This window comes from Salmo trutta, chromosome 13, assembly GCF_901001165.1.
Source record: "Salmo trutta chromosome 13, fSalTru1.1, whole genome shotgun sequence".
NCBI lineage: Eukaryota > Metazoa > Chordata > Actinopteri > Salmoniformes > Salmonidae > Salmo > Salmo trutta.
In genome coordinates this window covers 74,480,436-74,506,040 of record NC_042969.1, presented here as the reverse complement: position 1 = coordinate 74,506,040, position 25,605 = coordinate 74,480,436, and the positions used below count along the sequence as shown (strand labels likewise).

The 25,605-nt window shown below is 43.8% G+C and overlaps 2 protein-coding genes across 2 annotated transcripts in view; both read left to right on the top strand.

Moving 5' to 3' along the window:
* Positions 1-16,742, top strand: part of LOC115206524 (long-chain-fatty-acid--CoA ligase 3) — a gene marked incomplete in the record, with an annotated part of 43,121 nt that extends 26,379 nt beyond the window's left edge. The window contains 4 exon segments of the mRNA XM_029773617.1: positions 13,639-13,783; positions 14,397-14,511; positions 15,083-15,240; positions 15,416-16,742. Coding sequence (XP_029629477.1) covers positions 13,639-13,783; positions 14,397-14,511; positions 15,083-15,240; positions 15,416-15,573 — 576 coding nt within the window.
* A 6,643-nt stretch (positions 16,743-23,385) lies between these two features.
* On the top strand, positions 23,386-24,604 carry LOC115204948 (potassium voltage-gated channel subfamily E member 4-like). Its single transcript, XM_029770522.1, has 2 exons — positions 23,386-23,488; positions 23,734-24,604. Exon 2 carries the CDS (start codon positions 23,762-23,764, stop codon positions 24,287-24,289), a length of 528 nt encoding a protein of 175 aa, XP_029626382.1. The 5' UTR covers positions 23,386-23,488; positions 23,734-23,761; the 3' UTR covers positions 24,290-24,604.
* Positions 24,605-25,605: the final 1,001 nt, after the last annotated feature.

Below are 25,605 nucleotides of genomic sequence, written 5' to 3'. Positions count from 1 at the left end.
ACACACAACACCACACACACACACACTTCTGAAAACAATGTCATATAGTTTACCAATCCATCCCACATTATTTACACACATGCCCTAGTCAGTGTGAGAGATGGACAGTGTTTTAGGAGAAACATCACCCTCTCATATTTGAGCTGCATTCACCATGACCTTGTAAGGAAGCCATTCAGAACACAACTCTTTCCTCTGTACTGTTTCCATCATACAGTGCCTTAAGAAAGTATTCATACCTCTTGACTTTTTCCAAATGGTGTTGTTACAAGATGGGATTAAAATGTATTTATCTGTCACTGTGTGTCAACAATCTACAAAGTACTCTGTAATGTAGAAGAAAAATTAGAAGTAGAAGAAAAATTCTAACATTTGTAAAATGAAATTCTGACAAATAAATCCCTAATAAACCTTGATTACATAAGTATTCAACCCCCTGAGTCAATAGTTGTTAGAATCACCTTTGGCAGCAGTTACAGCTGTGAGTCTTTCTGGGTAAGTCTCTAAGAGCTTTGCACACCTGGACTGTACAATATTTGCACATTATTATTTTCAACATCCTTCAAGCTCTTTCAAATTGGTTGTTGATCATTGCTAGACAGCCATTTTCAAGTCTTGCCATAGATTGTCAAGCCGATTTAAGTCAAAACTGTAACTATTTTTGGCCTTGTGTTTTAGGTTATTGTCCTGATGAAAGGTGAATTTGTTTGGCCTCCCGAGTGGCGCAGCGGTCTAAGGCACTGCATTGCAATGCTAGAGGTGTCACTACAGACCTGGGTTCGATCCCGGGCTGTATCACAACCGGACGTGATCAGGAGTCCCATAGGGCGGTTCACAATTGGCCCAGCGTCGTCTGGGTTAGGGGAGGGTTGGCCGGGGGGGATTTACTTGGCTCATCCTGCTCTAGCAACTCTTTGTGGGGGGCCGGGCGCCTGCAGGCTGACCTCGGTCATCAGGTGAATGGCGTTTCCTCCGACACATTGGTGCGGCTGGCTTCCGAGTTAAGCGGGTGGGTGTTAAGAAGTGCGGTTTGGCAAGTAATTTCTCGGAGGACACATGACTTGACCTTCACCTCCCGAGCCCGTTGGGGAGTTGCAGTGATGAGATAAGGTTGAAATTCAGAAGAAAAAGGGGGTGTCGTGACGTTGTATTAGTTAATGTGACGACTGTTGCTCATCGAATGATTAACGGTTTATAATTGCGTGATTAAATGAATTAAGCAATGAATCAAGCAATTATTAACTCATTAACCTGGGGCACCATGGGAACATTGTTTTGATTGAGTTTCTATTTCCCAAATTAACTCAAAGGATATCAGAATATCGATTTTACAACAGTCGCTAAATTAATCAATTTCCTCTACAGTCTCATTCTGAACGTCGCATAATCCGGGAATCTGCACGGACCCGGGCTTCACCAATGAATTTACCACACCAATCTTAGTTGATTATTTATTTACTAGCAAGCTAAAATGATGATAAAAATACACATACACAAAACACAGTCTAGCTATTGATTAGGACTTAGTATAACGGGCCAACACACTATGGCGCGTGTTACCCAAAATGGGGATTTAAAAGAGAGAGAAACAAAGGAAGTACACGAGAGAAATATACATTTGGGTTCATTTGTCAGCTATGCTTATTTAAAACCTAGCCTTGCCCCGAACTGCCGCTCTTATGGGTGAGAATATAATGATGTAATTACGTGTTGGAGGTCTCAGGTGGGAAGCTCCGCGTGGGTCCTTTAGGCTTCTCAATGACGCACTTCTCCGGCGCAACTCTCTGGTTGTCCTCACGATGTCAGTGTCCTTCTTGGCTTAGTGGTCTGATCCCTCGCGGTCTTCTGAGGACAGACAGCTCTGTAGCTCAGAGCTCACAGCGTCGGACTCGAACGGTGAAGATACCACGATTTGATGGAGAGTGGAGACTGGGTGGTTCGGCTTGAATTCACCCGCTTAGACACAGCTACTCGTCCGTAGCTCGTGTAGAAAAAGATTTCTTTGTCTTCAACCTTGTGTTTCGTTTTGGGGTTCGTCGACTTTGTTAGACCTTCGCTGCAGCTTCGGGTCAATTAGTCTCCTATGTTAATTCTTCACTCTCCTGTCTTATACCCTCGGGTCAGAAGTGGGTGTAACCGCCTTTAGGGCAATTCTCTGGGCGGACCAAGTAAAGGGGCAAGGCCTAGATTTGACTAAAAATCCAATTTTAGACACTAACTTCACATTTCATCTTTACCAAAGCATTCTGTTTGATTTGGATATTTTCCACACAACGTACAATGTATAAACATCAGGCATATACTGGGAAAACTCTTAAAGGTACAATGTTTTCATAATAACGTCATCTCTTAACCTTTAAAAACAATACAAAAGTTACATACATTTTAATATTCCACCTCTCGTCATGACCACCATTGTGGCTGACGGAAACCATTGTTCCAAAGTCCCTTTATTGCATGTTTAATGTTCTGAGGCCAGTTCTCCATTGTTAGGACAAAGGAATTTCTCTGTGGCCTAAGGTTTATTATGGGCGTGAGGTGTCATAAAACCCCCACATCTTCAGACCCCTAGATCTCTCCTCCTCTTTTGGGGGTTTGAGAGATAATCTGTAGGGTGGTGGTCTCCTGTACCCTGACCCGATCAGGACAGTCATGACAGTCCCCCTCTGGTAGGTTCAACTTGGAATGATTCTGCATGTTGCAACCCACCATAAGAATGACCATCGGATGTCCTGGTCTGTGGATCATCAGAGCAGCCCCCCCCCCCCCCTTTGGTGGTTCACCCTGGTAGGCTTTCCGCAAGCTGTGGATCACCACCAGAATGGACCTAGGAGGTCTGGCAGTGGCTCTGTGTTCCGGCCCGTCGTCCGGTTATCCCGGTTAGTGGACCTAGGCAGTAACTTGGCAGACGTTAATAACGCACAACACTCAGGCAATACATCATTACATTTCCTCCCCAAACGAGCGGCGTCTTGGCTCTAAGGCTTCCTAAGTGTCAAAGGTAATGAAACGAAAAATTGGAATAAAAACATAAAAGAATACAAAATATGTCTACCACACCTTAATCATCTAATATGGACTATGTTCTATATATGTCCAAGGTATTGGCTAAATAGCTCTATCATGGCATTGTCTCTAATGTCATGTCTAGGGTGATCCTACTTGCAGGTGGGTAGTTAAGGCACTTGGAAAAACTTGGCCCCTGAAGGCCAAAGCTTACATTAGGGACATTACTGGGCTGACCTAGCGAGTTCGGGAGAGGAGGCTGGGACTGGGCCCTGTAAGAGGGTTTCCGGATCCATTGCCAACTTTCCAAAAATTGGGATCGCTTCCGTCCCACGGGTGATCCTAGTATAAGACCTCATTTGGTCTTCCATTGCACGTGTGCGCCTGTGTACGTAGTAGGTGCACACGCCAAGGGAAATGAGACCAAGGATCATGGTAACAGTCAGGGTACTGTCCGGCACCGTCCAAGAGCGGGCGACAGACCAATCTTTTGGTCTGTAGTCAGTCGGGTCGACTAACAGTGCCTCATCCAGTACGCTAAGATCAACAGTCATGGGTCCCTCGTACTGGATTTGGTATTGAATGGCTTGTGGTAACTCAAGGGAACGTTTAGCAAAAGCGTCCGGCATTTCAATCTCTGTGTCTATCCGGTCGTCGGGAAGGTGGTATAGAGCGAGGTCGTCTACGTGAATAATCGCCCCCTCTGGTACCGTAACAAAAACAGTCTGGTTGGGGATGTTCAATTGGGTGATGGAGTCATGGCGTTCGTAAGTCATAGTGGCGGACGCGAACGGTGTGTTGACCAACCATCGGTTCCCTACCACCTCCACTTGTGTGGTGGTGGCCCCATCCCTGGCTGTTAGTTTGGCTCTACAGCGTTCTTCGCTGGTGATAGCTTTAATACCACAAAGACGCTCAGTGTTATCCCTGACAAATGGTTTGCTAGGACAAAGGTAGTGGACATCTTTGGTTAGAGTACACATTAGCAGGTTAGGGGTGAGATAGAAATCTGGGTTGTTTTCCTGGTAAGCTACAACTGGGGGCGTGGCAATCTTTACGTGGGTACTGTCGCGCCAAAATCCTACATTGAGAACCGTTTTCAATCTATAGATATTCTCCAGTTCAACAACCGGCAGCGTCAGTAGAAAACCCACTTCATTACGATCAACATCAACGTGTATTGGGATGGCCGACCCCAGACTATAGGCCAAATGTGATTGTAACGGCCTTAGTGTGGTTGAAGTAGCTGAGGTCAATATGTCGTGCACCATTGAGAGGGGCACTAGATATGAGGGGATTCTATTCATGGCCAAGTGGTCCATCGAAGAGCTAACTTCACGGAGAAAATCCTCCAGTAACAATCGAACCAATTGGACATGGGCATAGTCATGGTTCATGACCTCTGCTAGCTTTCCTACAGACAGGATAGTTTTGTTCAGGAGAGTAGCGTGTGTGTTGACCACCAGAATAGTGTCCTGGAGAGACTTTCCCACATGTTGCAACCTAAGGGCCTGTGCCTTCATCTGCTGCTGGATAAGTGGCATCTCTTCAGTAATCTCCCTAACATTCCTCTTGACTGTGGCTAGACTGACTGCGTTGACGGCAGTGGTACCTAGGGCAAATAGTGACCCTACGGCTGCCCCTATCGACAGTAGCGCCCCGACGAATCGTTTTTTCTCGCCTGGGCTCAGCTAGTTCTGACTGGGTTACTGTGAACTTTTGGAGTTGGGCCAACATATGGGCAGTGTCTAGCTGGGCGTGCTTAATTGCCTGGCTGGTCCAGTCAGCCCCGGCCCAACTCAAATGCGCCGCAGGTGGAATGTGTTGGCGGTACACATTCTCTGCATCTAGGCGGACATATACCCTCTGCGTGTGTACTCTGCAGTTAGTTATGAGGAGTCCTGGATCGTCGCGGAGAACGATTCCCGTAGGGGGTCCGTTCGTGATTACGTCTGCTGGGTTGGTTTTGACCAGGGCGCAGAGTGTCAGGATCATCCAAAGGAACTCCATCCTACAGAAACGCATAATCAGAGATTGTTGGATTATTTCAGTTATTTGTATTCGTAAACAAAAATTGTTTTGACAACTATTTTTCTGTTTTTCTTATTTTTTTAATCAGTACAGCGCAGGACGATATCACTAGTGACAACAGATGTATATCTGGTAGCTGGGAAGAGAATAAAAGATATTAGGTGCAACGTACTGGTCTCCTGGAAGGGATCAGCTGAGGGTACTTAAGAATTTTCTTAGTACTTCTGTTTTTTTGCTAGGGTTTTTATCTATTCGGTGCTGGCTAGCACCCCTTCTATTCCCATGGGGGGAGTGTACAACTTGATTTGGTTCCGGTGGACCCACTTTAATGTGGCGTTTTGTCGACCTTTGCTGATTTTGATCTGGTAAGCTACAGGTGATAGCTTCACCACAATCTTGTGTGGCCCCGTCCAGTGGGGCAGGAACTTTGTTGCGACGCCCGCGGGTTTGGTGTATATGTAGTACCACACCTTATCTCCGACCTCGAACACCTGGTGTGAGGCTTTTTTGTCGTAATAGGTCTTGTCACCTTCTGCACTTCTTTCCAATTGTCCTTGAGCGTACGCAAAGGTAGTCTGGAGATGGTTCCGCAAGTCGGTCACGTATTGATGAGCCATGTAGGCGGTGGCTGCGGCGACATCTCCCGGTTGGTACAGGAGATGCAGTGGAAGGGTCATTTGCCGGCCCGTCATCATCTCAAAGGGTGTCATTCCCGTAGACCTGTTGCGTGTGGCTCTGATTGCATCAGTACCAATGGGAGTTGAGGTCCCAATCTTTGTGGTTGGCTGCCACATATTTCCTCAAGATTCTGACAATTGATTGGTGCTCCTTTCTACCCCCCCCCCCCCCCCCCCCCCACCCCCACCCCCGACCTCCTAGGGTGGTACGCGAATGTGGAGTTTAGCTTTGACTCCCAGGAGCTTCCACAGTTCGGTCATTACAGCTGCTGAAAAATGGGTTCCTCTGTCGCTGTCCACGGTTTCTCCTGGCAGGCCGAAACGACTGAAAACGTGGTTTAGCAAAAGAACGGCAGTGGTTTCCGCTGTGTCATTGGTCGCCGGCAGGCACTCCACCCACTTTGTGAATGCGCAAGTCACTGTGAGGAGGTACTTGTTGCCTCTGGCAGACCTGGCAACTGGGCCGACCCAGTCGATCTGGATCGAGCTCCAGGGGTAAGACACACCCTTGCGTTGCAGGGGTGCTCTGTGAAGTGGCTTGGTGGGTTGAAACTGGCAGCAAACTAGACACCCCCTCACGTATCGTGCCACGTCTTGTTCCATGTGAGGCCAGTGGGCCACCTGTCGCAATGTTTCACATGTAGCCTTGACCCCCTATGGCCTCCACATGGCTCGTCGTGGGCATGAGCTATCATTATCCCCCTCTGTGTTTTAGGAACCACCCACCTTCGCACGGTGTCTGTTTCTGAAACATACACCAATAGGTCATCTACAAGTGTGAGGTGCTGTTTAGTACAGCGAACGCAAGTCGTGTGAACCTGCCAAAGCCAGTTCGGACACTGGTTGGTTGACAGGATCCGACAGGAATGCCATCAAAGTGGCAAGGGACTCATCTTGGTGTTGCATTGCTACCAGGTCGCCATTCATGAATGAATGCGCTAGCAACACATTATGTTTGTGCGACGACGTTTTCCGTGGTGCTACATGGCTACGCGTTACCGCAGACACCATAGCTTCCTCAGTGGGTTTTTCGTCTCGAGTAGCAAACACCCAAGGGGTGCCGTGAATTGCACCAGATTTCGCCATGCTGTCAGCATGGTCGTTGCCAAGTTTGTCACGACCAGGTGATTTGGAGTGTCCCTTGACTTTCTTCCAATACACCTGTATGTCGTGTTTGGTGATGAGGTCATCACAAGCTAGAATGAGCTCTTTGTTTTTCACCTCTTTACCACTTGAAGTAGTCATGTGCTTTTGTTTCCAAAACGGCAAGTGGCATAAGAAGGTGAGTCTCGCGTAGTTTGAGTCGGTGCAGATCGCCAGTTCTGCCAATTCGTGTTTCACCGCTGTTTGCAGGGTGATCAGCACGCCAGCCACTTCTGCAAACTGGCTGGTCTTGTTGCCAAGCTGAAATTGAAGTGGTTTGCACGGAATGTCATAGAGGACGCCATCCAAGGCGTCCTCTATGTCTGCTAAGAATGTCTCAGTGTCATTTGGCTTTCCCGGAACGGGGTCGAAGAGGCGGAAGTTTTTGACGATTTTGTCAAGGCGATATCCGCCAAGTGCGCGGGGAGCATCTGCACTCTCCCGTGGAGAATTGTGGGCCGAGAGGCCAAGAGGAAAAGTCAAGTTGTGGTTGTGTTGGCGAGGAGGCCCCAATTCACTGTGGGCCGAATGGCCAAGAGAAAGAGGCTGAAATCTCCTGTCATCTACATTCCCTCATTCTCTTAGCTCCGGATGTGAGCTAGGTTGCTTGGTTTGGTTGTCCCGCGATAGCGCGTGACTGTTCTGGAGTTCCTCCAGATGATACCTAAGGGTGGTGTTATGCTGCATCGCAGAGTCCACCTGGGAGTTGAGGGTGTTTATTTTCGACACGTAGGTGTCGCCCTTGCTTCGCTCGGCCTCATACTTATCTGTCATGGTTTGCAGGGAGAGGTCGCGAGTGTGGAGTGAGAGATCCAGTGATGCGATGTCCTCCTTTTGTTTAGAGGTCACATTTTCCAACTTTCTCACCTGGTCTTTCTCATCCTTCATTAAATCAGCGACTTCAATGAGTTCTGCTGTTTTGTCCTCCAACTTGGTCATTGTGTTCATTAACTGATCGTCTTTGGTCTGCAGCTTTTGGAATAGAGCATTATTGCTTTGAGTGGTTTCATTCACAACCGCTTGTAGGGCATCAATTTGCTCGCCCCGTTTTCTAGCTAGCTCGTCCGATTCTTCTAGTTTCGCGTGGACTTTATCGTATTTAGTTTTGGCTAAACCGAGTTGTTCTTTTAGAATACGGACTTGGTCAAGAGTTTGTTCGCGTTCTTTGTTATAGGTGTTAGACAGATCTTCCAATTTATCTGTTCTCACACACAGTTCCTCAGCTAGCAGTAGCTTATCTTTTTCGGCTTTCGATGCCAGCTCCCTGGTTCTCTCCACCTGTACCTTGAACTCCCCAGCTTCCTGCTCGTGCCTCTGCTGGGCACTGAGGTACTGGTGCACTGTCCATCTCTGCTGGTGGGCATAGTTGAGGGCTAAACTGGAGAGAACCTTCACAAGGCCTCCGCCTGATGGTCTATTTTGAAGAGCGTCTGTCGCAATGTCATAGTTAGGATTTGCATCGTTGCTGAGGTCCGCGATCAATCTTTCCGTGGGTGAAGGTCCACTGATTAGATGGATTGCTCATTATTATGATTGTCAGTTATTTCAATTTACGTAATGTTTGGGGTTTTAGTTGGAGGCTGCAAACACGATTTAACTCAGTTTGTAAACGTCAATGAATCATCAAGACTGGGTCAGTAATGTGAGTTGGTTATTACTGAACTTGCCAAAACAGGTTTAATTGATTAAATCGATTTTAATGATAAATCTAACCTGTATAGGCTATTTGGGAATTTTAATTTTAATTCACCTGAAAGAGTTGCTATCTCTAAGTTAACGTTAAAAAGTTTAACTATGTCTCATTGGTTAGAACACATTAGTTTGCGTATTATTCCAATAACCAACCTGGACAGGTAGTGTAGCAATTTAATGTATATTAAATTGAACGAGACAATGATATCCAATCAGTTGAGACTGGTTAGATATCGTACAGCATAACCTGAATTATTTAAAAATAATTACTGGTGATTCTTCACCACCGGAGGTCACTGTTAACACAAGCTAAAATCGACAGGGTACCAGTGAAAATAGAATTTTACAATACTGTTAAAATGTCTACCTAAACACCATTAAGCTGGTAAAACAGCTTAATCTATTAATCAATTTGAATGATTAGTCAACCCCGTATAGGCTAAAGGAATTAGCTTTAATTAACCTGAAGTAGTTGCTATATCTAAGTTAACATTGAAAAGTTTAACTATGTCTCATTGGTTAGAACACATTAGTTTGCGTATTATTCCAATAACCAACCTGGACAGGTAGTGTAGCAATTTAATGTATATTAAATTGAACGAGACAATGATATTCAATCAGTTGAGACTGGTTAGATATCGTACAGCATAACCTGAATGATTTAAAAATAATTACTGGTGATTCTTCAACACCGGAGGTCACTGTTAACACAAGCTAAAATCGACAGGGTACCAGTGAAAATAGAATTTTACAATACTGTTAAAAAGTCTACCTAAACACCATTAAGCTGGTAAAACAGCTTTAATCTATTAATCAATTTGAATGATTAGTCAACCCCGTATAGGCTAAAGGAATTAGCTTTAATTAACCTGAAATAGTTGCTATATCTAAGTTAACATGGAACAGTTTAACCATGTCTCATTGGTTATGGCACATTCGTGTGTGTATTATTCCCATAACCAACCTGGACAGGTAGTGTATCAATTTAATGTATGTATAAAATTGAACAAGACAATGATATCTAATCAGTTAAGACTGGTTTGATATCCTACAGCGTAACCTGACTTATTTCACGAAAAATGCTGCCGTTTCTTCGCCAGAGGTTACGGATAGCCCAAGCTGAGATCTCACAGGATTCCCGCCTAACGCGGGAATTCACTATGAACAAAGAGGAAAACAAAAATGACTGCTCCCCTTTGTTAGCTTAGCATCTGGCGCAATGCTTAGCTTTCCTTGCGCGGGGTTTCCCCCCTCGCCGCACAAGGGATGTTCCCTCCAACAAGGGAACAGGTTTACTTGGTGACGTCTCACGTTCAACCCTTAACCTCTTCCCGTTACCAAACGCGAGAGGTAGAGAGATAATAACTTCGCTTCGGTCAAACGAATATATCTACTCTAATTTCCGTAATGGCTGGCTCATATGTCCTCTGCTCTAGGAATTACTTATGACCGAGTCAGATCACTCCTGAAAGCGATCGACAGAAATAACACTACGTTAGGCCCAACTAGTATTATTTCTCAGAATGCCTGCATCGGCTGGTACATATGCCCTAGCTGGTAGCATTCAGTAGACCCCCCTTCACACTGGCTTTGGTCAGATATACAACAGGGGTCGTTCTCTCCCGACCAGTATCTGGGTGAAATGGAACGACACACACACACACACTTCTCTCCCGCACTAGTCCTGCCTATAGCTATTAATGGAATGTATATATCTTGCTACACAATTGATATGGAATAACACAACAGTGCGGCCTAGTCCTATCTTAGACGCCTCACACGGGGCGCCATATGTCGTGACGTTGTATTAGTTAATGTGGCGACTGTTGCTCATCGAATGATTAACGGTTTATAATTGCGTGATTAAATGAATTAAGCAATGAATCAAGCAATTATTAACTCATTAACCTGGGGCACCATGGGAACATTGTTTTGATTGAGTTTCTATTTCCCAAATTAACTCAAAGGATATCAGAATATCGATTTTACAACAGTCGCTAAATTAATCAATTTTCTCTACAGTCTCATTTTGAACGTCGCATAATCCGGGAATCTGCACGGACCCGGGCTTCACCAATGAATTTACCACACCAATCTTAGTTGATTATTTATTTACTAGCAAGCTAAAATGATGATAAAAATACACATACACAAAACACAGTCTAGCTATTGATTAGGACTTAGTATAACGGGCCAACACACTATGGCGCGTGTTACCCAAAATGGGGATTTAAAAGAGAGAGAAACAAAGGAAGTACACGAGAGAAATATACATTTGGGTTCATTTGTCAGCTATGCTTATTTAAAACCTAGCCTTGCCCCGAACTGCCGCTCTTATGGGTGAGAATATAATGATGTAATTACGTGTTGGAGGTCTCAGGTGGGAAGCTCCGCGTGGGTCCTTTAGGCTTCTCAATGACGCACTTCTCCGGCGCAACTCTCTGGTTGTCCTCACGATGTCAGTGTCCTTCTTGGCTTAGTGGTCTGATCCCTCGCGGTCTTCTGAGGACAGACAGCTCTGTAGCTCAGAGCTCACAACGTCGGACTCGAACGGTGAAGATACCACGATTTGATGGAGAGTGGAGACTGGGTGGTTCGGCTTGAATTCACCCGCTTAGACACAGCTACTCGTCCGTAGCTCGTGTAGAAAAAGATTTCTTTGTCTTCAACCTTGTGTTTCGTTTTGGGGTTCGTCGACTTTGTTAGACCTTCGCTGCAGCTTGGGGTCAATTAGTCTCCTATGTTAAGTCTTCACTCTCCTGTCTTATACCCTCGGGTCAGAAGTGGGTGTAACCGCCTTTAGGGCAATTCTCTGGGCGGACCAAGTAAAGGGGCAAGGCCTAGATTTGACTAAAAATCCAATTTTAGACACTAACTTCACATTTCATCTTTACCAAAACATTCTGTTTGATTTGGATATTTTCCACACAACGTACAATGTATAAACATCAGGCATATACTGGGAAAACTCTTAAAGGTACAATGTTTTCATAATAACGTCATCTCTTAACTTCTTTGGGCTATGTGGGACGTTAGCATGCCACCTGTGGCGCACCCTATCAACAGCAGGTGCATTTCAAGAGCGGCAAATTTGAAACCAAATAAATGTCAAAATTCAAGTTTTTCAAAAATACAACTATCTGGCACCCTTTGAAAGATAAACATCTCCTTAATCTAACCACGTTTTCCGATTTCAAAAAGGTTTTACGGCGAAAGCATAAAGTTAGGTTATGTTAGGAGAGTACATTGACAATAGCTGTGTGTAGTGTATTGTCAATTCAAAGACAGGCGTCACCAAAACCATAAAATCAGCTAAAATTATGCACTAACCTTTTACAATCTCCATCAGATGACACTCCTAGGACATTATGTTAGACAATGCATGCATTTTTAGTTCTATCAAGTTCATATTTATATCTAAAACAGTGTTTTACTATGGCGTTGATGTTCAGGAAATCGTTTCCCTCCAATACCGGCAGTCAAGTCATCACAACAAAATAATTAATTAATATTAGAAAACATTGGTAAATATTATATTGTCATTCAAAGAATTATAGATTTACATCTCTTGAACGCAATGGACTTGCCAGATTTAAAATTAACCTTACTGGGAAATCACACTTTGCAATAATCTGAGCACTGCGCCCAGAAAAATATGCATTGCGATACAGACTAACCGCCATGTTGGAGAGATCTAAAATCGAAAATACTATGTAAATAATCCATTACCTTTGATTCGCTTCATCAGATGTCACTTCCAAAGAATCCCAGGTCCATAACGAATGTAGTTTTGTTAAAAAAAGCTCATCATTTATGTCCCAAAACCTCCGTGTTGTTAGCACATGATCTAAGCCAGCCGGACTTCACTTCACATCACGAACGGAAAAAATATATTTCCGTTCGTTCAAACATGTCAAACGTTGTATCGCATAAATCATTAGGGCCTTTTTTAACCAGAACATGAATAAAATTCAAGGCGGACCATTGGGTTCTCTTTTAAAACGTTTCGGAATGAGAGTACCCACCATCAACTCGCGCGCCAGGTGTCTAATGGGCCATCACGTTCCATGGCTCTTATTCGGTCAGATCTCACTGTAGAAGACTCAAAACACTTTGTAAAGGCTGGTGACATCTTGTGGAAGCAATAGGAAGTGCCAAAATATTCCTCAGCCCCTTTGTTTTTCAATGGCATAGGCTCAAAGTCAATTCAACACATCAGGTATGCACTTCCTGTCAGAATCTGTCTCAGGGTTTTGCCTGCGAAATGAGTTCTGTTATACTCACAGACACCATTCAAACAATTTTAGAAACTTTAGGGTGTTTTCTATCCATATATAATAAGTATATGCATATTCCAGTTACTGGGTAGGTGTAGGAGGCAGTTAAAAATGGGCACATAGTTTTTTCCAAAATTCTCAATGCTGCCCCCTAGCCCGTAGAGGTTAACCTTTAAAAACAATACAAAAGTTACATACATTTTAATATTCCACCTCTCGTCATGACCACCATTGTGGCTGACGGAAACCATTGTTCCAAAGTCCCTTTATTGCATGTTTAATGTTCTGAGGCCAGTTCTCCATTGTTAGGACAAAGGAATTTCTCTGTGGCCTAAGGTTTATTATGGGCGTGAGGTGTCATAAAACCCCCACATCTTCAGACCCCTAGATCTCTCCTCCTCTGTTGGGGGTTTGAGAGATAATCTGTAGGGTGGTGGTCTCCTGTACCCTGACCCGATCAGGACAGTCATGACAGGGGTAAAATGATAAAAAATAAAGTGAATTTGTCTCCCAGCATCTGGTGAAAAGCAGACTGAACCAGGTTTTCCTCTAGGATTTTGCCTGTGCTTAGCTCTATTACATTTCTTTTTATCCTAAAAAAGTCACAAGCATACCCAAGACATGATGCAGCCACTACCATGCTTGAAAATATGAAGAATGGTACTCAGGGATGTGTTGTGTTGGATTTGCCCCAAACATAATGCTTTGTATTCAGGACATAAAGTTAATTTCTTTGCCACATTGCCTTGTTACTGCTCTGTCCTCCAGGTGGCTACCACATCACAGACACACCCACCCCACGAGGTGAGATTCTGATTGGCGGGCCCAACGTTACCATGGGTTACTACAAGAACGAGGCCAAGAACCAGGACTTCTTTGTGGATGAAAACGGCCAGCGCTGGTTCTGTACGGGAGACATAGGAGAGGTCCATCCTGATGGATGCCTCAAGATCATTGGTGAGGAGCAGGGCTAACACCTCTTATGAGTGGCTTAATTCTCAGTGTCCCCTTTAACCATGGTTATGCACCCAAGTTCATATCTGCTAAGATAAGCATTTACATTTGGGCATGTCCATCAAAGGAGGCTGGTGGGAGGAGCTGTAGGATGACGGGCTCATTGAATGGTTGAAATGGAATCAATGGAGCAGAGTCAAACATTGTTTCCATGTGTTTGATGTGTTTGGTGCCACTTCACTGAATGCATTACAGCCACAACAATGAGCCCGTCATCCTATAGCTCCTCCCACCAGCCTCCTCTGATGGACATGTACAGTAGTATGTAAAGAAAACTCCTTGATACTGCCTACGCCAGCACACCACATCAACATCATCCCAAAACCACTGAATCCCTTCTTCAAGACCATCTATCAGTCTAGCAGGGCAGCTCCCAAGAACAACTGTTTCCTAATTCCACCTCACTTCTGCGAATTCCTCTTAAGCCATGTTTACTTTAGACTGACAGAAATCCTACGGCTCTCTGCTGTCTACATCTGTCTGTAAAGAATTGCAGTGCAGTGGAAAATGTGCTGTTTCTCCGCAAGTTCTCCTCAGTGTGTCCCTGTGTCTACAGATCGTAAGAAGGACTTGGTTAAGCTCCAGGCAGGAGAGTATGTGTCTCTGGGGAAGGTGGAGGCCATGCTGAAGAACTGCCCCCTTATAGACAACATCTGTGCCTACGCCAACAGGTGTGTGCGTGTGCTTGCGCGAGTCTGTGTTTTTGTTTGACAATCCCTGTATCAGTGGAGGCTGCTGAGGGGAGGACAGCTCATAATAATGGCTGGAATGTTAGATGTATTTGATTTCATTGCACCTATTCTGCTCCAGCCATTACCACGAGCCCTTCCTACCCAATTAAGATGCCATCAACCTCCTGTGCATTGTGGGTACCAGAAGTCCTCACAAGGATAGTAAAACAAGGAAAATTCTGACAAGTGGGGACATTTTTCCGCACCCCACGAGGAAAAATGTTATTTTAGGCTTAGGGGTTAGGGTTAGGGTTACAATTAGGGTTAGGGTTAGGAGTTAGGTATAGTTTTAGGGTTAGGGGTTACAGGTTTGGGGTTAAGGTTAGGGTTATGGTTAGGTTAAGCGTTAAGGTTAGGGTTAGATTTATGGTTAGGGAAAATAGGATTTTGGATGGGAATCAATTGTTGGTCCCCACGAGGATAGCTATGAAAAACTGTGTGTGTGTGAATCAGTCTATGTAAAAAAAAACAGAGACATGGCGGTGTCTTCTTAACCGTTATCTCTCTTCAGCAATGAGATGTACGTGATTGGCTTTGTGGTGCCCAATCAGAAGCATCTGCTTTTGCTGGCGGAGCAGTATCTTATCCGGGGCTCGTGGGAGGAGCTGTGTGACAACGCTGCCATGGAGGAGGTGGTCCTGCAGGTCATCACCGAGGCCGCCCTATCAGGTGAGAGGTCAAAGGTCATCAGACCTTGGCGAGAGAGGAGAGGGAAGTTATAGATAGATGGTAGTAGTAGTAGTAGTAGATACAGGTTATAGTGAGTCAGGTTGAAGCTCTACTTTTGTCATCCATTCCTTTTGGTGGTTGCTTTGGTTTCATCTCTTCTTGTCTGTCTGTGCAGCCCAGCTGGAGCGGTTTGAGATCCCCCGTAAGATCCGTCTGAGCCCCGACCCCTGGACCCCCGAGACGGGCCTGGTGACCGAAGCCTTCAAGCTCAAACGCCAGCAGCTGAAGAGCAAGTACCAGGACGACATCGAGAGAATGTACGGCGGGAAGTAGGACCAGACCAGAACCTCTCCAAGCACAGAGCCAGCATCTGCCTGAAGCCGCTCAGCTCCTAGCTCCACCCTCTTATCCCCACCTGACCCCCGACCCCCATCCTGGACGAGCCACCAGAAGCACTCAAATTACTTGAATCTACTTTGTTCTCCTGAGACCAAAAAAGATAGACAGAGAGAGATAGACAGATTGAGAGAGATAGAGGGAGAGAAATAGACATATCAAAGAGAGGAGGCTGTGTTGTTGCAATATTTCCCCTCCACTGCCCCTTTATTCGATAAAATGGCTTTGCTTAAAAATGTGAATCAATAGACAATAGCCTAGCCCTGAAGACTGTTGGAGAGAAGGATTAGTTAGGGGAGAGTAAGTAAGGAGTGTTGTTGGAACACCCTCAAACAGTATCTCCATGTTCATTCTACTTCTTGCACTCTTTGGAGATGATTTTCCAGATGTGAGTTATGAGACAGGACAGGTAGGTCATGCTTTCTGTTGAGCTCATGTCTGTCTGAGTGTTGTCGACCGTTATTGAAGCACAAACTCAGGTTGGTTGGAAAACTTTCCGTTTTAACCCCAATGCCCTTGTGTCTGAGGGCGTCAGGAATGCTAAGCCATGAGAGCCTGTAGAGAGCAAGTACCATTAACATTTAGGTTAACAGCTGTTGTTTGATTATTTGTTTTTCTCCTTTAATTCCGTGATTCTGTTCACATTAGTATAGAGTCCTCATTGGCTAATTCTCTGTCCAAGTTCCAAATCCATGGCTGCTCACTGGCTAATTCTCAGCCCTATTCCTGAACCCAGTTTTTTTCACTGCTTATTCTATTGTTTATTTCAGAACCTAGTTCTGCCCGGAGACTAGTCTTACTTCCTGCAGGACAGGAAGAAACTAGCTGTCAGTGTTTATTTTTGTTGTGTTTAGGTTGATGCTGTTTTTTCTGCTTAGTGAGGCTTGAGTACTATGATTTATATTTGCCCATCCAATCCTACAAGCATGAAGTCAACAGGAGGTTCAGAGAGACTAAGATAAGATAATGACTTTATTATTTGGGAAATTTGCGGCTAGGGCAGTGAAATGATGAGTCTCTTCCGCCAGAAGAAAAACAGAACATTTTGAGGTAAATATACAGTACCACTCAAAAGTTTGGACACACTGACTCATTCAAGGATTTTTCTTTATTTTTATTATATTCTAGATTGTTGAACAATAGTGAAGACATCAAAACAATGAAATAACACATATGGAATCATGTAGTAACCAAAAAAGTGTTAAACAAATAAAAAATATATTTTAGAATTTAGATTATTCAAAGTAGCCACCCTTTGCCATGATGACAGCTTTGCACACTCTTGGAATTCTCTTGGAATGCTTTTCCAACAGTCTTGAAGGAGTTCCCACATATGCTGAGCACTTGTTGGCTGCTTTTCCTTCACTCTGTGGTCCATCTCATCTCAAACCATTTCAATTGGGTTGAGGTCGGGTGATTGTGTAGGCCAGGTCATCTGATGCAGCACTCCATCACTCTCCTTCTTGGTCAAATAGCCCTTACACAGCCTGGAAGTGTGTTGGGTCATTGTCCTGTTGAAAAACAACTGATGGTCCCACTAAACACAAACCAGATGGGATGGTGTATCGCTCCAGATGGGATGGTGTAATGCTGTGATAGCCATGTTGGTTAAATGTGCCTTGAATTCTAAATAAATCACTGACAGTGTCACCATCAAAGCACCCCCACACCATCACACCTCCTCCTCCATGCTTCACGGTGGGAACCACACATGCAGAGATCATCCGTTCACCTACTCTGCATCTAACAAAGACACGGCGGTTGGAACCAAAAATCTCAAGTTTGGACTCATCAGACCAAAGGACGGATTTCCACCGGTCTAATGTCCATTGCTTGTGTTTATTGGCCCAAGCAAGCCTCTTCTTCTTACTGGTGCCCTTAAGTAGTGGTTTCTTTGTAGCAATTCGACCACGAAGGCCCGATCCACGCAGTCTTCTCTGAACAGTTGATGTTGAGATGTGTCTGTTACTTGAACTCTGTGAAGCATTTATTTGGGCTGCAATCTGAGGCTGGTAACTCTAATGAACGTATCCTCTGCAGCAGAGGTAACTCTGGGTCTTCCTTTCCTGTGGGGGTCCACATGAGAGCCAGTTTCATCATAGTACTTGATGGTTTTTGCAACTGCACTTGAAGAAACTTTCAAAGTTCTTTACATTTTCCTGATTGACTGACCTTCATGTCTTAAAGCAGTGATGGACTGTCATTTTTCTTTACTTATTTGAGCTGTTCTTGCCATAATATGGACTTGGTCTTTTACCAAATAGGGCTATCTTCTCTATACCAACCCTACCTTGTCACAACACAACTGATTGGCTCAAACACATTAAGAAGGAAAGAAATTCCACAAATTAACTTTTAACAAGGCACACCTGTTAATTGAAATGTATTCCAGGTGACTACCTCATGAAGCTGGTTGAGAGAATGCCAAGAGTGTGCAAAGCTGTCATCAAGGCAAAGGGTGGCTACTTTGAAGAATCTCAAATATAAAATATACTTTCATTTGTTTAATAGTTTTTTGGTTACTACATGATTCCATATGTGTTATTTCATAGTTTTGATGTCTTCACTATTATTCTACAATGTAGAAAATAGTCAAATAAAGAAAAACTTTTGAATGAGTAGGTGTGCCCAAACTTTTGACTGGTACTGTATATATTTCAGAACTCTTCACTTGCCATTTCTATCATTAATATTATTATTATTATTTATGATAATGCCAATTAATAATACTCTTGTCATAAAATTATAATGTTTGCAAGAAAGATGTAGATTTGAGAATACCAATTTCTTTCAGTGGTAGAAAACATATTTGTACTCTGTTATAGGTGTGCACGTACATTAACCACACATTCACTTGCTAATGTAAGAGCTGTCGTTCTAGAACCACTGTCATGCTTGAAGTACACAGTATGCCATATGATAATATTTGGACCAAACTAAGGTGGGATTACTTGACCGATGGCCGATGGCAAGAAGAGATGCACACAAAACACTTCCGTACAACAGTTAAGAATTTTGAGAATTTAGTTAAGAGCATTAAGAGCACAGCTTCAGCATTTATTTGTGTGTGTGTGTGTGTGTGTGTGTGTGTGTGTGTGTGTGTGTGTGTGTGTGTGTGTGTGTGTGTGTGTGTGCGCGCGCGTGTGCATTGCATGCTGTGTTCTCACCCTTGAAAAGGCCATTCCTTGTATGTTGTTGTATGTGATACATCACAGCAAAAGATAGCCTAAAGCTTTCCTAAATGGTACAAACATTCCTCTGTAGAACACCATTCCACACATGACACCTGTTGCCTTTTCTTGTGATTTCAGGTGGATAACTATGCATAGGCAATATTTGAATAACAATGCTGTACACAGTAATGAAAGATATGGTTTCTTGACAGTATGTGTTACTGTCACCCAGAATAACATGCCTTTCTGATGTTTTCCTGTATACTGTACATACCGTATATGAGGGGAGAAGGAATTATGTATAGCCTATTTTAAATCTATTGAAGCTTTATAATATAGACCCGTTTTGGAACTCCTCCCTACTTGTCTGGGGAATCTGCCTTGTAACATAAGTGCATCAATTGTATTTATATGTAATTTGCCTTGGAAATTATTAAATGAAGAAGTAAATAAAGATTGTGTTTGGTCTATCAGTGCTGTCCTGAGTTATTTGAGTGCAAATTGAGAAATTAGGCTGTCTTAAAAATCTGATGTCCATTTTGTCGTCCATTACAATTAGAGCCATTATAAAGCAGTGATTGGTGACGTACCGTTAGGTGGTTATGATGATGATGATGATTGCATGAGAAAGTTCTGTTTGAACTGTAAGCTAGAATAAACTCTTTTAACTTAATTTATCCAATAAGCTCAAAAGGGACCAGGCTAATCAAACTAAACAACTGTGCCCACCATCGTCATTCGTCATAGCCTACTTATTTGAGGCTCAAATTTCCAAACCCCTCCCGTTAGCACTATCCGAGATAATTTGTTGCTTAAGTGGTTTTAAACTCTGTTTAATTATCTGTAATAATTTATTTTTATTTTTATTTCACCTTTATTTAACCAGGTAGGCTAGTTAAGTTCTCATTTGCAACTGCGACCTGGCCAAGATAAAGCAAAGCAGTTCGACACATACAACAACACAGAGTTACACATGGAATAAACAAACATACAGTCAATAACACAGTAGAAAAAGTCTATATACTTCATGTGCAAATGAGGTAGGGTAAAGGAGGTAAGGCAATAAATAGGCCATGGTGGTGAAGTAATTACAATATAGCAATTAAACACTGGAATGGTATAATGTGCAGAAGATGAATGTGCAAGTAGAGATACTGGGGTGCAAAGGAGCAAGATAAATAAATACAGTATGGGGATGAGGTTGTTGGATGGGCTATTTACAGATGGGCTATGTACAGGTGCAGTGATCTGTGAGCTGCTCTGACAGCTGGTGCTTAAAGCTAGTGAGGAAGATACGAGTCTCCAGCTTCAGTGATTCTTGCAGTTCGTTCCAGTCATTGGCAGCAGAGAACTGGACGGAGAGGCGGACAAAGGATGAATTGGCTTTGGGGGTGACTTGTGAAATATACCTGCTGGAGTGCGTGCTACGGGTGGGTGCTGCTATGGTGACCAGTGAGCTGAGATAAAGCGGGGCTTTACCTAGCAGAGACTTGTAGATGACCTGGAGCCAGTGGGTTTGGCAACGAGTATGAAGCGAGGGCCAGCCAACGAGGGCATACAGGTCGCAGTGGTGGGTAGTATATGGGGCTTTGGTGACAAAACGGATGGCACTGTGATAGACTGCATCCAATTTGTTGAGTAGAGTGTTGGAGGCTATTTTGTAAATAACATCGCCAAAGTCGAGGATCGGTAGGATGGTCAGTTTTACGAGGGTGTGTTTGGCAGCATGAGTGAAGGATGCGGTGTTGAGAAATAGGAAGCCGATTCTAGATTTAATTTTGGATTGGAGATGTTTAATGTGAGTCTGGAAGGAGAGTTTACAGTCTAACCAGACACCTAGGTATTTGTAGTCCACATATTCTAAGTCAGAACCGTCCAGAGTAGTGATGCTGGACGGGCGGGCAGGTGCGGGCAGCGATCAGTTGAAGAGCATGCATTTAGTTTTACTTGCGTTTAAGAGCAGTTGGAGGCCACGGAAGGAGTGTTGTATGGCATTGAAGCTCGTCTGGAGGTTAGTTAACACAGTGTCCAAAGAAGGGCCAGAAGTATACAGAATGGTGTCGTCTGCATAGAGGTGGATCAAAGAATCACCAGCCGCAAGAGCGACATCATTGATGTATACAGAGAAGAGAGTCGGCCCGAGAATTGAACCCTGTGGCACCCCCATAGAGACTGCCAGAGGTCCGGACAACAGGCCCTCCGATTTGACACACTGAACTCTATCAGAGAAGTAGTTGGTGAACCAGGCGAGGCAATCATTTGAGAAACCAAGGCTGTTGAGTTTGCCAATAAGAATGTGGTGATTGACAGAGTCGAAAGCCTTAGCCAGGTCGATGAATACGGCTGCACAGTAATGTCTCTTATCAATGGCGGTTATGATATCGTTTAGGACCTTGAGCGTGGCTGAGGTGCACCCATGACCAGCTCTGAAACCAGATTGCATAGCAGAGAAGGTACGGTGGGATGCGAAATGGTCGGTAATCTGTTTGATAACTTGGCTTTCGAAGACCTTAGAAAGGCAGGGTAGGATAGATATAGGTCTGTAGCACTTTGGGTCTAGAGTGTCTCCCCCTTTGAAGAGGGGGATGACCGCGGCAGCTTTCCAATCTATGGGAATCTCAGACGATACGAAAGAGAGGTTGAACAGGTTAGTAATAGGGGTTGCAACAATTTCGGCAGAAATTTTAGAAAGACGGTCCAGATTTTCTAGCCTGGCTGATTTGTAGGGGTCCAGATTTTGTAGCTCTTTCAGAACATCAGCTATCTGGATTTTGGTGAAGGAGAAATGGGGGAGGCTTGGGCGAGTTGCTGTAGGGGGTGGAGGGCTGTTGATCGGGGTAGGGGTAGCCAGGTGGAAAGCATGGCCAGACGTTGAAAAATGCTTATTGAAATTCTCAATTATAGTGGATTTATCGGTGGTGACAGTGTTTCCTAGCCTCAGTGCAGTGGGCAGCTGGGAGGAGGTGCTCTTATTCTCAATGGACTTTACAGTGTCCCAGAACTTTTTGAGTTTGTGCTACAGGATGCAAATTTCTGCTTGAAAAAGCTAGCCTTAGCTTTCCTAACTGACTGTGTATATTTGTTCCTAACTTCCCTGAAAAGTTGCATATCACGGGGGCTATTCGATGCTAATGCAGAACGACACAGGATGTTTTTGTGCTGGTCAAGGGCAGTCCGGTCTGGAGAGAACCAAGGGCTATATCTGTTCCTGGTTCTACATTTTTTGAATGGGGCATGCTTATTTAAGATGGTGAGGAAGGCACTTTTAAAGAATAACCAGGCATCCTCTTCTGACGGGATGAGGTCAATATCCTTCCAGGATACCCGGGCCAGGTCGATTAGAAAGGCCTGCTCGCTGAAGTGTTTTAGGGAGCGTTTGACAGTGATGAGGGGTGGTCGTTTGACCGCAGACCCATTACGGATGCAGGTAATGAGGCAGTGATCGCTGAAATCAGCAGAGGTGTATAAGAACATTTAACCTGTAGGTGAATGTGTAGTAATAGTCCACTAAGCACAGATCGACGTCCATTGGACGTCTTTTTCTGGTCCTGTCCGGACCAGATGTCTTCTTGGGTGTGGGTGTGGGTGGGTGTGGTCTCGGTCGGCCTAGATTTCAACATCCATTGACGTTGATTTTTGTCCAGACCAGACCAAATCTGAAACAATCAAATCTATGTTTGGTTCAGATTTGGCCAGAACATGGATTTGGCCAGAACATGGTTCAGATTTGGTCCGGGACGAAATGTTTACTTGTTAGCTCATTAGCATAATACCCAGCATGCTTTGTTTTATTTTACATTTGCATTTTAGCCATTCAGCAGACGCTTTTATCCAAAGCAACTTACAGTCAGAGCATTCAACTAAAATAGATAAACAACAGATCACAATCATAGAAAGATAAATACATATTTCTGTAACCGTTACTGAGAATGTTATTGTAGTTGAAGTCTTCCGTTGGCTTATTGTGTAGGTAATAATACTTTAAACATCATTGTTGCAAGGTGTAAGGCATTGGCATTAGCTGATGTTCCTGTGACAGATAATAGCAATTATAAATATTATATATTGCAGTCTTCAGTTGGTTCCTTTTCCAATATTAAATAGATTAAAAAAGGAATGTTGTGATATAATGTTGAACTTTAATGACAATGTATGTGCAGTTGAAATTTTGCCATTCAATCAATGACCAAAAAGTATTTTAAATTTCTTTCAGAACTGAAAATGAACCGGATTTCAACACCTGGGAAATATCGCAATATTGGGATGTGCAATTTTAACAGGATTGGTGTCCTAGAGTTGAAGCATCGCACACCCATTAACTCACACGAATGCGTCGATGGAAAATTATTTTGGATCAATTCAATAAACAGCTGTTAAATATATTTTATCAGAAAAGGAAAAGTCACTTTAGTAACTTGACAGAATTGGAACATAGCGTTCGAAAATCGGATAACCATTGTTTGTCACATTTATGTCTGGGCTGTGTCGACTCTAAATGTGACACTGGGCCAAAACTTGCCTCTCGACCACATAGTCCACGTGATTATAGACATCCCAAAATCGCTATATAAATATTCCCATGCGCTTGCATATCCTGTTATTAAATTCGAGAGGCGTACACACACACGAGGACACGGATCATACAGCTGGGCCCACATGTCCCACAGCTCTGTTGCTCGGTAAGTTGGATAAGTAGTATATCATTAGTAACAATAGGCTTAAGCCATTGTTCACTAAGTTTTGTCTAATAAAAAATGTATTTGGCTAAATAGGCATACTTTTATACGATTAATACAATAATTCGTATAGCCTGCAATTGAGGAATGGTGTGCTTAAATGTGTGCGTGAGTGTGCGTAAAGATGTGCGTAAAAGTCTGGGCAAAGAATCAAGATCCTAACCTCTGTAATGTTTCTGTTTTTCAAGGAAACTTCCTTCATAAACTCCACTGAGGATGGAGAAGTCAGACAACTTTACAACGCCCCAAGTTCTTCACCTGCAGAGGGCTAATGACGCGTCCCAAACTGACAAAAGCAACGGCAACGCATACGTGTACATTTTCATAGTAATCTCCTTTTATGGGGTCTTCCTCGTTGGTATAATGCTGGGCTACGTTCGCTCCAAAAGGCGGGAGAAGAGAAGGTCGAATGTTTTTACGCGTCTGGTGCACGAAGAGGAGCAGCGGGAATGGGGCGCGCGGCAAAAGAAGCACAGCATCACCATGCCCTCCTTCCAGGTGTCGCTTCCCTTCTCCGCGAGGAGCCAGGGCCTCTATGAAGGAAGGGTCCTGAGCTCCCCTCTGGCCTGCGCCCTGTGCTCTATTGAGCAAAGCAGCGTCAGTTCACTGTGCTCCTCCGCCGACGTGCGCCTCGCCATCGAGGAGGAGTCGGACAGCGGGACGGCGGAGGGACCGGACGAGACCCTGAAGTGCAGCTCTCTCGACGACTTCGCCGAGATACAGATACTCCGAGAGGAACTGTGACGCTCAGAACAGATGATGATACTGGAAATAAACGCAACAAAACTGTAGACTTTCAATCCCTCTACGTCATATAGGAAATAAGTGGAGAAATGAATGACTGACTGGTAAAGAAAGTTTAGCTCGACATATGGAACAAGTGCTCTTTAACCGTCCGGTTCTGAGCATTGAAACGTACCTGGAACCCACTTGAAATATATTTTCTGTAACGAAACCCTCTTAAGATGTAGCCTAATGATTTCACTGTGCAGTGTTCATGTCTATGTAGGTTTACTTGGGGTTGTTGTGTAAATTGAAGATAAAAAACTATGCTCTGTTTAACCTCTATGGGCTAGGTGGGACCTACTCAACAGCCAGTGGAATCCCGTGGCGCGTTATTCAAATACCTTAGAAATGCTATTACTTCAATTTCTCAAACATATGACTATTTTACAGCATTTTAAAGACAAGACTCTCGTTAATCTAACCACACTGTCCGATTTCAAAAAGGCTTTACAACGAAAGCAAAACATTAGATTATGTCAGCAGAGTACCCAGCCAGAAATAATCAGACACCCATTTTTCAAGCTAGCATATAATGTCACATAAACCCAAACCACAGCTAAATGCAGCACTAACCTTTGATGATCTTCATCAGATGACACTCCTAGGACATTATGTTATACAATGCATGCATGTTTTGTTCAATCAAGTTCATATTTATATCAAAAAACAGCTTTTTACATTAGCATGTGACTAGCATGTGACTAGCATTCCCACCGAACACTTCCGGTGAATTTACTAAATTACTCACGATAAACGTTCACAAAAAACATAACAATTATTTTAAGAATTATAGATACAGAACTCCTTTATGCACTCGCTATGTCCGATTTTAAAATAGGTTTTCGGTGAAAGCACATTTTGCAATATTCTAAGTAGATAGCCCAGCCATCACAGGCTAGCTATTTTGACACCAACCAAGTGTGGTACTCACCAAACTCTGATTTACTATTAGAAAAGCTTGATTACCTTTGGTGTTCTTCGTCAGAATGCACTCCCAGGACTTCTACTTCAATAACAAATGTTGGTTTGGTCCCAAATAATCCATAGTTATATCCAAATAGCGGCGTTTTGTTCGTGCGTTCAAGACACTATCCGAAGGGTAAATAAGGGTCATGCGCCCGACGCGTTTCGTGACAAAAGAATTCTAAATATTCCATTACCGTACTTCGAAGCATGTCAACCGCTGTTTAAAATCAATTTTTATGCCATTTTTCTCGTAAAAAAGCGATAATATTCCGACCGGGAGTGGTGGTTTTCGTTCAAAGAGAGAGAAA

What these genes read in the sequence shown, in the direction of transcription:
- LOC115204948 (XM_029770522.1), top strand. Translation starts at nt 23,762, where the DNA reads ATGGAGAAGTCAGACAACTTTACAACGCCCCAAGTTCTTCACCTGCAG.